The sequence below is a fragment of the Hippoglossus stenolepis genome, chromosome 4, assembly GCF_022539355.2.
Source record: "Hippoglossus stenolepis isolate QCI-W04-F060 chromosome 4, HSTE1.2, whole genome shotgun sequence".
Taxonomy (NCBI): Eukaryota; Metazoa; Chordata; class Actinopteri; order Pleuronectiformes; family Pleuronectidae; genus Hippoglossus; species Hippoglossus stenolepis.
Genome location: NC_061486.1, coordinates 26,927,999 through 26,941,194, shown reverse-complemented (window position 1 = coordinate 26,941,194; position 13,196 = coordinate 26,927,999). Strand labels below are relative to the sequence as shown.

Sequence of the window (13,196 nt, the reverse complement as noted above, 5' to 3'; positions counted from 1 at the left end):
AAACACAAACACAGAGAGAGAAAAGCGCACACATTTCTGCTTGAGATGTACATCCAAAGCACAATATAGCAGCAGGACTGCATGTATTTTCAGCTTGGGAGGCCCAGCTGGGAATCAGACCTCGACTGCTGAAAGCTACTTAACCATGAAATCCAACGTTTGGTGAACAGCTTCATGTGAACAAAAGCTCTACAATTACCTCGAGTGTGCATTTTTAAAAGTGGTGGACCCAGCAGGAAGCGAACCCTCCGCTGGTGCTCTGTCTTTTCTGTGGGTTACTCATGAACTCAATTTTATTGTATTGCTTAAAACACCTCTAAACAAACACACACGAAATGAGAGACTCTCCCCGCTAGTCTTCAAAGTTGACTCCAAACAGGCAGGAGAAATAACACACACCACCTACCCCTGCACACGCCCTCGAGAGTGACGGATGAACAGAGGGAGCAGACGGAGAGAGAGAAGAGGGGGGGGTATGTGGGAGAGAGGCTGGTGCTTTCCCCTTCATTGGAGGCCTGCTCATCTGGCTAATGGGATTGGCTGCAGTCACCCCAATGGGACTGCACACACACACACACACACACACACACACACACACACACACACAAACATAGACACACACACACAGACACTGGAGGGAGAGAGAAAAAACAGAAAGATGGATGGATGGAGCATGAAGAGACAGACGTGTGACTTCTCTTGTCAGTAGCCTTGTATGATGGGAAAGCCATCAATGTGAGAGTATGGTAAGGATGGAGAGAGATAACAATGGAGAAAAGGATCCGTCAATAAGATGCCTAAAAGATGGAGAGAGAGAGAGAGAGGAAATGGACAGAGGAGAAAATGAGAGTGCAATGGATAGATGGAGTTGTCAATAGCAACCCCAAACCAAGTTTAAGAGAATGAAGACAGAGGAGAAGAAAAGACTTAATGCATAGAGGGAAACATGATTGGTAGTAAAGGGAAAGGATTAGGATGGAGTTTGAATGAGGCATGGATGGATGGATAAAGAAAAACACATCTGGTCGTAACAGAAAAGTAGAGAAAATGGGTGGAAGACAGAAAGGCAGAGAAAATACAGAGTGAGAGAAAGTATGAAAAGCAAGATGTAAGGAAGACTAGGGGAGAAAAAGTACAAAAATGTAGCCATGGAGAAGGGAAAAGAATGAAGAAGGGAAATGAAAAAAGAAATGACACGGGAAAGGAGGTAGGAGGAAAGAAATACAAGGAGTCAAGAGAAGGAGAGCAGGGGGGAAAAGTGAGAAATGGAAGGAAGGTGGTGAGATGGTAGATCCATTCATTTTTAACCATCCATCCTGTTGTCACGAAACACAACAGTCAGATGAAGCACCTGTCTGTGTTCTTGTCGGACACCTTTTCACCTCAGAGTTCCACTTCAAACTGTTCCTCCAATTTACCAAGAATCCATTCCTCTCTGTCTGCATTCATATGAAAGTCTGTTCCAATGCCTTTGGCTCTGTTATGAGTTCAATGCACTCTTGATCTGTGTGTGTGTGTGTGTGTGTGTGTGTGTGTGTGTGTGTGTGTGTGTGTGTGTGTGTGTGTGTGTGTGTGTGTCAGTGAGTGACACAAGTTCAGCAAAGTATGACAATGTACAAAAGAGTTTTTCTGTGGTCCGTTTGTGACGTTGAGAAGAACAAAACCACTTCACCATCTGCTCTACTGGACAATGACACCACGGGCCAACACCTCTGCCACAACCTTTGACTCCAGCTATATGAGGCTAAACAATGGAACCGTGCGAGTGTGTGTGTGTGTGTGTGTGTGTGTGTGTGTGTGTGTGTGTGTGTGTGTGTGTGCCTCAGTCTGTACAGTACTGATCTGGGGATGGAGCCGTGGTAGCGAGGTCCAGTTGATACAGACGCTTGACCAATTGTGAGTCAGTCTCAGCTGTCAATCATGACGAATTAAAACCAAACTAACCTAACACTTGAACATGCATCAGTGTGATGAGAACTACATAAAATGAAAGAAACCATCTTTGAGAAAAATGTGTTTGATCTGTACTTAGATTGGTCCTTGTACCATCCATTAACATGGAGGAGGCAGGGTTTATGACCTATACTGCAGCCAGCCACTAGGGAGCGATCGAGACACTTTGACTTTACTTTGGGGGGGTCATGTCATCCACGTGTGTCATTAACTAATGCATGGATTTCCATGACACTTCCTGCAGACATTCAAGAGCCCCAGTGGATTAAGAAGAATTCAGATCCTTGTGAAAAAATACTACATTGCATTAAAGTCCTGCATGAGAAATCCTATTTAAGTAAGTGTCAGTAGTGTCAAAGTGAAAGTATTAATATTTCCCTCATGGTGAGGGTAACTATACAGACATGTCAACAAACTGTTGGAGAAACCACTGCAAATGCATCACCACCTGAGTCTGAATAAAGAGTGTTTTCCTCTTCTGCCAACATTGTATGAATACAGAATAAATATCAGCATGTTAACATTATCACAGTGAGCGTGTTAGCATACTGATGTTAGCTCTTAGCTCAACAAGCTCAACACAACACTGTGATAAGCAGAGCCTCACAGAGCCGCTAGCATGGCTGTAGACTCCATATTACTTGATTAATATTTATGCTATTTCCGCTGTTGCGACATCTCTTCTATTAATTTATGAAGTCAATAGCATATAATATCCCTACTAATACTGAAATAATGTTTTGTCTAATTAATTAGTTGGGAAAAGCAAACATGGAGTAACACAACTACCGAACAGATGAAACACTGGAGGAAGGAAGTGTTTTTTGTTCTGACAGGATTTTGCACTTGCAGGTACAGATTCCTGGTGTTATCTCCATGTGAATGTTAACTTCAGTTTCCTGAAGTCTGTATTTATATGGGTGGATGTGTTTTCTGTTCTTGCTACAAGCTGTGTGACTTGTTAATAACTGGCAGTGGTGGAAAGGACCCCTTGATGTGAGCAACCGGGGCATTCATAAGCAATGCTAATGAGCAATACCCCATAGCGCCATTCCACCATTTGTACAACTCTGTGTGTGTGTGTGTGTGTGTGTGTGTGTGTGTGTGTGTGTGTGTGTGTGTGTGTGTGTGTGTGTGTGTGTGTGTGTGTGTGTGTGAATGAGCAACGCCAACCTTTGTTCGGTTCAGTCTAAAATGAACTTCCTAGGAGACGGAACCTGGAGACAGACTGGAGGTGGAGACTGAGTAAGAGAGATTAAAAAGAGGAAGGATAGCAACAGAGATGTTGGGAGAGAGTGAGGAACAGGTGAGGGAGAAGATGACAGAAGGTAGCCCACAGAATTGATTGAAGGAGGAATAGATAGGTAACAATGGCAGAGGGGCAGATGGAGAGATGGGAGAGCAGAGAGGCAGATTGAGGGCAACTACAGGGTGTTCATGCAAAGTTGAAAAGGAGAGAGGCAGCCAGAGAAGATGGGGAAAGAGAGACAGATGGAGAGAGGTGGTGGAGCAGGGGATAGGAGAGTTAGGTGAACGGAGGGTAAGAGAGAAAAGAAGACTGACTGAAAGAAGAGACAGACAGAGAGGAAGAAAGTCTTAAAAGTTCAAACTGCTGCTGCTAACTGTCATTGTATGGAAGCCCATTCCTGCTAAAAACTGAAAAGACCAGTGTTTCCCATTAATTACTGCGACTCTGAGGCCCGACACAGTCTAATTTGTCTCACCGCAGTTTCATAATGAGCTGGAAAACATCTGCACTTTTTGTGATAACAGAAACAGTCTCTAACTCATTGCTTAGTGAAGTTGCATCATTGTAGAGATGTGTGCAGCTCCTGGTCGCACTCTATCCCTCTCTGTGTCTCTCTCCCATACATTGACCTGTGTGTCAGTCTGGACATCGGCAGCACCGGGAGAAATTCCAGCACGCCTTTTGGCCAGTCCTCGGCATAACACCAGACCTCTCTGTATACCTGTGTGCATTCATCATTAATCAATTAGGGGGTCTTCATCAACCAACCCTCCTCAGCTCGACCTCGGCAACTATCAATTTTAAGTGTTTACTAGTGGGGACTACTCGGTGTGTGTGTGAACACAAAATATACTAGGACTGGGCGATATGACTTCAAATCAATATCACGATTATTTCAATCCCCCTCTTTTCTCCTGTCTGCAGGAGGGTGTGTGTGTGTGTGTCTGCTCGTCTCTGTAGCGCTTCACACAAACTGACCATCACATCTATTAAGTTATTAATCGAAGATGTCGGATGATGAATCCGGATCGTTCAGGCTGTGCGCGTCACATTTCGAGTTGTGTGCTGCATTTGAACTGCGTGAGCGCAAAATGTCTTTTTTTCAATGTGTTTTAATAAGAGTCTCATAAACGTTCGAGAAAATCAAACAAACACAAAGTAGACTTCAAGTCCTGTTCAGATACTAATAACTTCTGCTTAGTGTAATGCAAGGTAATACGGCGCGGAAAGTAGCGGAAACCCAACAGTTTGTGAATGCACGCATCGGGAAAAGTATTAGACATGAGCAATATTAGGTCGGTGAGAAGTTATACATGTTGGTTTGGATACATTTTCGGTTAATTGCCCAGCCCTATATGCACTAATTGTTGAGGTTCTGTAGGAATCCTTCTGAAGTCGCTATAAGCATGATGACGTTACGAAGGTCAGATGTTTTTGACATGGACTTGAACAGCCAATGGGGCAACTATGGTCCAGGATGTAGTCGGTTAACCAAAATGTCAGTGGTTCGATCTTGGCTCCTATGCATTCAGAAGCTGGGTTAGATACTAAACCCCCAAAACTGTCCTTGACAGCTGTGCCAGCAGTGTATGAATGGTGTGTGATATAAAAGCACTGTATGGATGTGTGTGTGAATGGGTGGATAAAATAAGATTAGAGTGCTATATAAATACAGTCCATTTATGTTAAAATGTTGGCAATTTTCTGGCATTTACCAGGCTGGGAGTTTCTAGCAAAACGTGTTGAGTTGCATTATGGGAATTGCACGAATTTTGGAGCTAAACTGAATAAGTCAACAACTGCTCCATTGATTTTGACTATTCTTTAAAAAATAAGGTCAGTCCTCCAACCTAATAAAAGTGAAATTCAAAGACAAACTTATGAGAAACTGTTGTAAAGATGAAATTAATAATTCATCTTAATCATAATTCACAACATATTTGTGCCATTAATATGACTTACGATAATAAAATTATATCTCACAGTCTTGACTTATAACGTCAATATTAAAATGTCAAAGCTTTTCACTTTATTAAATAAAAAAATTGTCTTGTTAAGTTTAAATTTGGACCCAACATAATTTTGATCGTCTTTTTCCCTTTACTGGCAGAGGGGCAAATTGTCATGAGGAGTGGAGAAGCCTTAAACGCTGCATGTTCTGGTCATATACTGCAACAGCATTTGATTTAACAAGGAAATAAAAGCTAGTAAAGCTGCTGTGTATAGCTCCGCACTGGATTTTCACCCTGACTGAGTGAAGAAGCGATAACAGGGAGAGAAGACAGGATGTCATATAGACACAGGTGGAGGGGAGAGAAGACAGGGAGAGAGGGTGATGGAAGCAGAGTCTCGTTTATTACTGAAGCCGTCAGGAAGGATGGATGGACAGACCAGTCAGAGAGAAGATTGGTAAACAACAAGAGAAGAGACAGAGCATCAAACCTGGCTCCTGCAACCTGTGGAGAAGTGAGGCTGCGAAAATGGATTGGACAGAGGCGCAGGTAACTGTATATTCACAAAGGAGATAATGAAACCCTTCAATGATATGACCCTGACTCAATGCATGTGCATGCAGGACTGTTGTGATGTAAAACTACATTTCACAAAGAAGGAGCGCAGCAGGAGAGCAGATAAAAGAGATCAGGAATAGTCTGTTCCGAAATAAATAGCAGCGCAAAACAGAAAATCTGACACTGATGGGAGCTGAGCTAAATCGCTGCAGAAATATACATTCTTTTGTTGTTGATCATGAAAGTAATTTATATAAAATACAAAGGTTGGTGGACATAATAATAAGAAGTAAAGAAAAGAAACATTTACTATGAATAAATATACATAAAATCTAACTGGAGAAAGGAAAAAACCCAAATGCAGACATAAAATTTAGCAATTTATAGCAACCATGAAGCCATTTGCATGATGGCACATATGAGTTGGGCTGATGTTACATAGAAAACTCACGGCAGTTCTGTGGCTTTGTCTGAGGCGGTAGAGAGGGTCATCCACTAACCACAAGGTCAGTGGTTCGATCCCTGTTCCGACAGTTTGGTTCAAGATACTGAAACCTAAATTGCCCCTGACTGTGCCGACAGTGTATGGATGGTGTGATAGAAAAAAGCGTAGCACTAAGAAACGCTGTATGAATGTGTGGTTGAATGGGTGAATTGGACTTGTACTGTGAAGCACTTTGAATGGTAGATAATACCACTGTAATACTATGCATTTACCGTATCGTGTAACAAGTGGTGGTGGTAAAACCCTGTCAAAAGAAATGGGTCTCCTGGATTCACGATTTTTTTAGGCAGTTCCAATTCAAGTTCAAATTGTTCCTCTGATTCTAGCTGCTGCTCTGGTTGTGTTCATGTCAGGAAGATGGAATAGTTGCTCAGTGATGAGGGGACTTGTTAGTTAATGTGTCTTTCTCTGTGTTAAGTTCTGATCTGGTGCGTACACGATATTCAGGTCTAACAGGTTGAGGCACTGATTGGTTGACCAGAGGAACTGATGGGTCATAGTGACAACACAGTGACCTGGGAGGTGGGATGAAATACCACCCACCTCTTTGCCTAGCAGAAAGGTAGAGGTGACATTTTAGTCAACCATCCAGTCACCCATCCAGTCACCCATCCTCGAGGGCTGTTGTGTATTTGTGTAAAGGACATTGACTATTGGCAAGCTATCAGTGGCTGTAACACACATCCTGGTGTGCAACAGCCCTCTAAAGCTTCCCCTGGAGTCTGTCTAAGTCTGCAGGTGGTAGAAAGGTGTGGGTGTGAGATCAATAATAATCATCTGCTGTAGAAGTGGAAGTTCACCCAACAGTGACTCACCTCACACACACACACACACGCACACACACACATTGGCTAATGTGCACACAAATACATGCATAGCAGCACTCAAAGCCCAATCCATACAACTCGTGACATTATACGTTGTAGCCAAAATAGTAGTGACAGCCCTAAACCAAATGCGACCCACACACACTCACACAAACACACACGCACACACACAAACTTAAGAACAAAAGCGCTTACTCGCACTCAAAAAGTATGGACTCAAAAATGAATGCGTCTAATTTCATCGATTTTCCATACACCTCAGTGCCCTCATCTTTCTCTCCCTGCCCCACACCCTCAGCCGTCAAACCACCCGCCGCCCATTCTCTCTTTCTCCTTACCTCTTTGAAGTGGTGTTGATGATGTCAGAGACTTTCTGTAAGTAGTCAGTAGCCAGCACCACGATCTCTTCGTCCTCCGAGAGGTTTTCGAGGAAGATTTTGTCCAGCAGCCGTTTCCAGTGAATCTGTGGTTGGACAGGGAATGATCGAGTCACTTCTTTTTTATGTTAAATACAGTTGCTGTCAAATGTGCTAAATACTCTTTGAACGGTTGGGAGTTCCAGGCCACGGACCATGATGCTTTCCAAATCAGTATGGTCCTGTGTCAGACACTTAAAAGAGCAATATACCAACCCAGATGCTGTGAGGATGAAAAGATTTGGAAAATAAGTTTAAAAATATGAGGACGAAACATTTATTTTTTCTCTCTTTAACCTGTAACGGCTTCACAATGCCAAGCTCAGTCTGGGAATTGACCCACATTTACACAATTTTCACTTCTAGACCCGGCCATGGTAACTTTTAACACAGGCTACAATTTTGTTGTTGTGGCTTTTGTGATGAAAAGCAATTTTTGCTGCCCAAGTAATGTTATTTTATGAGGACCTATTGATATCACATCACAACTGTGAAATGGACAAAGTGGGCGAGTCAGTTTCTGTCTATCTCTTCCAGTAAAGATGCACAGTGTTCACCGACCTACAGGAAAAATCCTCTTCTATCTACTAATTCAGGAATTCTCTGTCTGTTGGGGCTCGCAGATATCGAGAACAGTTCATCTTATCAGCTCCACACTTGGTAAGTGTTTTGTTCAGGGCTAAAGAAAGTGCATTGTCAAATTTGGTGCGATTTGGACGTTCAATATTAATACACTTTGAATATACAGGCGTTCTGTAGCAGCAGCGGCCATGGGACTAATCAACGCAAGTGACAATGCATTCACGACAACGGCAACAACTGAGTCTCCAGTTCAGGGTTCTGCGTACTGAGTCGAGCTTCACTGAACTTTGCATGAACAGGTGAACAGCTCTTTGTGCAGTGCAAGCAGCATCATCACAGACCAAGTAAACAGCCCATTCCAAACAGGCAGGTTTAGAATAGAACTGCACTGGTAGGATTCAGTTTTAAAGAGCCATGAACCTCAGAACTTCATTTACTTAATTTCAGTCACATCACACATGAAATAATCCTGTAATATTGCTACTTGTATTGTGTAGTGTTAGAACTTTTAAATCCAATTCAGTATATAGGCTATTCAACTCAAATGAAGACGAAGATGCAGAGGATGGTTATTCAGACAGCAGAGAATCGGGCAGATTAAATGGGCGTTTAAGAGCTAATGCTGCAAGCAACAACACTGGAAAAGGAAATCGCTTGTACAACCCTCACGGCTGCTGCTGCTGTCCCTCCATTAAAAATGTGCCCTTGCTTCAGGTCTGCCTGTGACCCGGTCCTTAATCAAACAGGCTCAGAGCTTGCTGCTGGCAGGAGGCCTACGGTAGGAGCACAACGTTCCTGGGAATAAATAATGCAAATACTACTGATTTGTCTTTGTCTAATGTATACTGCATATGTTCCTATTTATATTTGTTAGACATAAATGATGCTTTTAAAAATGTATTCACAATCCTATATTTATAGCTTGTACAATAATGTGGGGGGTTGGTATAAGGCAGATTGCTGCTTGTTCATGCTTGGTGCTATTACTTATAATTGCACAGCAGCATCCTTGTGACTGTAGTTTTTTCACAAATCTTGAGTGACAATCTCCAGGGTTTTAGTTGCATTTGGACTAATGAATAGCAGCAACACACTGAAGCAACTTTGCAGTGTTCTCTCTACTCTACTTGAATCTTCAACGTCTGATCTACGTCTTTCCATGTTTCTCCTTTTCCTTGTCACACCCCTTGTTTCCACAGTTTTTTTTGGCTGGGAATCTGAAAAATGTAACTCTTTTTCTTCCTCTCAGCACATTCCCAGTTTCCATCTCCCCTCCCTCCCTCCAGTCCTCCTTCTCGACCATTAAAACATCTTGATGATTCTCTGTTGGTGTTCCCGCTGCTTCAGAGGAGAGCCTCCACCTTCTTCCCTCTCCCTCTTCGTGTCTCCAGTGTCTCACCCCCTCCTTCCGTCCCTTCTCTCCATTGTTTTCCATCAACTACCCCTGCTGGCGGACAGCTCTTGAGAGTCACTTAGGTCTCTGTGTGTGGGTCTGATTCAGTCCACGTTCACATGCATATACACACATACATATTATATCATAAATGATGTTTATGTGCTGTGTGTGTGTGTGTGTGTGTGTGTGTGTGTGTGTGTGTGTGTGTGTGTGTGTGTGTGTAGTACCCACACTAGGAGCGATGCGCTGTAGCTGCCTCAGGGTGATGCGGTTGTACATGGTGCTGATGTCCTTTCTTTGGTCATCATATTCGGACACAGTGATCTGGAGAGAGAGAGAGGAAATTTTACACAACAACGCACACACGCACATACACTCACATGCACGCACATACACTCACATAAGCTCACATGCACACGCAATAAGCTCACATTGGCCAGACGAGTCTCCAGCTGTATAATCTCCTTGGACTTCTGTGTGGGATCTTGAGCTCCCAGCATGCTCAGCAAGCGCTCCATCAGGGCCTTGTACGCCGCCAGGATCTGAGAAGCACAGCGACATCAGCGTTAATAGGCAGGAGGAGCCGCGACATCATCAGTAATGGCCAGCGACGGGGGCTGACATGTGGCAAAGTGGACAGGATAACAAAAGCACAGCGGGTGACAGAGGAAAACAGGTGGATTGATGAAGAGAAGAGAGAGAGAGAGATGGTTCAGTAAGACAGACGGAGGAGGAGAGAACGAGGGAGAGAGTTAAGAAAAGAGAAGAGACTAGGAGGAGGGGAGGTTAGGAAGAAGAGAAAGAACCTAAAGGACGTCAAGTGTGAGGTAAAGGTAGAAAAAAGATAATGAAGGGGACGATAGGGGAGGGAAAAATGAGAGAAAACGAAGTGATGGGAAGGAGGGATGGACAGGGAAGGGTTAGGTGGATACTGTCCAGACCTACAGTATGTGCTCAGTTATTAATCTTCAGGCTCTGTGCTTTAGCACATTCAATTTGAATTTATATAATGGTACTAGTGCCTAGTGTCGGCTTTCATTTGAATGGGTGAACGTCAGTGTGGAAAGAGTCGTGTGTGAGATTAAGCCACTAATGTTTCTTATGCAGCTGTGTTGTCTCAACAATAGTTAATGCACAAAAGAGCTCACACATGGCTCAGAGTCGATTGAGAGTTGAGAGTTTAGGTTAGGGTCAGTAGTCTCATTCCTCTTCTGAGGACCAGGCTAAAAGCAGAGAGACCAAACAACAAGCAAGAGCTGATCGAGGACAGCTGCAATGATGCTCTGACAGAGAATCTCCAGGGAAGAGTGTTTTCTGATGTCTGTGGTGGAAAACTTTAGCAGGTCAGTGACCGCAGAGGGTTTTTTTTAAGATCTTTTGGGGTTATTGATATGACACTGAGTGACATGGGGAGAGAGAGTGGAGGAGGACGGCAAACGGCCAGGTCACATCCTGGCTGCTGCCGCCCCCCACATACTGAGTACGGGAAACTGTCTGTCCTCTTAATAAAGGATAGTGAGCAAAGGATCTTTCCCAAAAATATAAAATATGATTTAGTTTGAAGTAATGTGAATAGGTCGAACTACTTTTGACTCATTAAACTTTGGATACTGTGTCTACAGTATATCTCCCACACAGTACTTTATATATTAATGTAAACCAGCTCAAATGAAAGGTGAGACTAAGCAAATGAATTTCGCATCAATTAATGTGTCTGAGGCGCAGAGCCTGAGGAACAACAAAATGTGTAACTGACCAAAATAACTGATAGAAACCAAAGGAGGCATGTTTACCTTCACACTGTCCTCATCCTCTTCCAGATAGAGGGTTCTCTCCGGGAGTGTGAGCCCCTCCTGATCAACCTGCACACACACACACACACACACACACACACACACACACACACACACACACACACACACACACACACACACACACACACACACACACACACGGTCAGAAGATCATATGGTAATTTTCTGGTACATAGTCACATATGTCACATATGTATTTTCAAAGGACTGTAATAATGCCAGTATGTGCAGGCCATGACACATATGGTAAACTTGTACATTATCTATGACCTTCATAAATAATTCCTGCAGTGTGTGCGCTGGACTGACATGTCATCTGTTATTTAATCTCAGCTTTGCTCTCATAACGGTTTGTCTATGAGCAGTGAACAGTGACTCAGATCAGGTATTACACAGCTAACCTGACAAGAAACACTCTGTTTCAGACTGTTTCAGAGCTGTTGATGCACCTTAAATAAAGGCTTTATTATAAAGGTGTGTTCAGAATAAATGCAAACTGAATTTTGCATATTGAGACCCTTCACCTGCAATAGGTCATAATAAGGCACAGGAACTAAATGAGGAAGAGTCTCACCAGTGGACACATTTATATACACCAGGTGAAAATTCACTTTGTGTTTAGTCTGAACACAACTTTAATGTCCCATGATTGTCCTCTTTTCACCTAGGATGAATAACAATCAATACGTTTGTGGCCCCATGAAGTCACATCGTGCATTCACAAGTACACACAGCTTCTTCTCACCCTGATAGCGTTCCTGGAAGAGTTTTTATCATCCACATTGACAGTGAGGGAGAAAAAGACGGCAGTGCTGTACACCCCCTGTGTCCTGTACAATAGCTCATCGAAGTCCGGTCTCTGAGGTGCACCTTCGCTCTCCCACCCAGCAGCACCCGGAGGAGCCCCCGCCAGGTCCCACCCCCCACAGCTGTCTATCACCTCTGTCATGGGGTCAGAGCCAAGCTTGTCGATTTCCTGGATGTTGACGCAAGATCTGTAGAACTCCTTGACCTTGCGCTCCGCCGAGTCGGGCCCACGCCTCCGTACTGGCTCCAGAAGGAGGTGCTGTAGTTTCTCCTCGTTGTGCTCCCCTATAGCCGTGATGATGCCATAGCTGAGCTTGTCCTCTGGGATGCCGTGGCGCCTCAACCAACCGCCACAGGCAAAGGAGTAGAAGTCCTGGCAGGGCTGGATGGTTGGGTCAATATTGGACTGAACGAAGCGAGCCGTGCGCAGCAGGGAGCGTTTGCGTTGGCAGTCTTGTCGGCACTGTGGGTCCTGCTGGGCGTCCAGGGAAATGTACTTGAGTGCCAGCATGCTGCCCAAGATAACACACATGCCTGCAGCAAAGACCAGTGCAGAGAGGAGACAGATCTCCCTCCGGCTCCATCGAGGAAGCCCTCCACTGCTGCTGGCGCTGCTTGGATCTTTGTTTCGACCGTTTGACAAGGTCCCTCCTCGGCTTCGCCCCACATGGCGGTCCAGGCTGCCTCCCAGGTGAAGGGTCATGCCATTGCTTAGGATGTCACTGCTGTACCGACCTCCATGTTTTACTTCCTGGAACTCATCATAGTGGGCAGTTAGTGAGTAAGTCTTCTCCATGGCAAATTATTGTTTTAGGTAGAAAGCAGCGATGGATTCAGGGTGAAATGGATGAAAAAATAACTTATTTCTACGTTCAGAGTACTGTCATGACAACTCCTCGCGAGACAAAAGGGAGGACTGCCGCTAAAGGGCAAAACACTGAAGAGAAGTCAAAATCCTGTTGGGCCTCTTTAGGCAAAGTCCCCTTTATTCTTTTTAAATCAGCAGAGCGAGGGGGCTCCCATTGAGCATGAGGAATCTCTCGGGTCCTTCTTTCTCTCGCTCATCCTCTTTCTTGCTGCTCCCTTTCCATTTGCTCCTCTTTGCTCCCTCTCTCCAACTGGTAACTGGTTCTGTAA

At 44.1% G+C, this 13,196-nt stretch overlaps 1 protein-coding gene across 4 annotated transcripts in view; it reads right to left on the bottom strand.

The window, feature by feature from the left end:
* LOC118106433 (endothelin-converting enzyme-like 1) overlaps window positions 1–13,196 on the bottom strand; it is a 48,742-nt gene that overhangs the window by 26,713 nt on the left and 8,833 nt on the right. For all 4 annotated transcript variants that reach the window (XM_035154974.2, XM_035154972.2, XM_035154975.2 and 1 more), the window contains 5 exons: window positions 11,998–13,190; window positions 11,232–11,300; window positions 9,870–9,980; window positions 9,670–9,762; window positions 7,383–7,507 (listed from right to left, as the gene is read on the bottom strand). In XM_035154974.2, coding sequence (XP_035010865.1) covers window positions 7,383–7,507; window positions 9,670–9,762; window positions 9,870–9,980; window positions 11,232–11,300; window positions 11,998–12,855 — 1,256 coding nt within the window. In that variant the 5' untranslated portion in view covers window positions 12,856–13,190. The remainder of the gene's footprint in view (window positions 1–7,382; window positions 7,508–9,669; window positions 9,763–9,869; window positions 9,981–11,231; window positions 11,301–11,997; window positions 13,191–13,196) is intronic.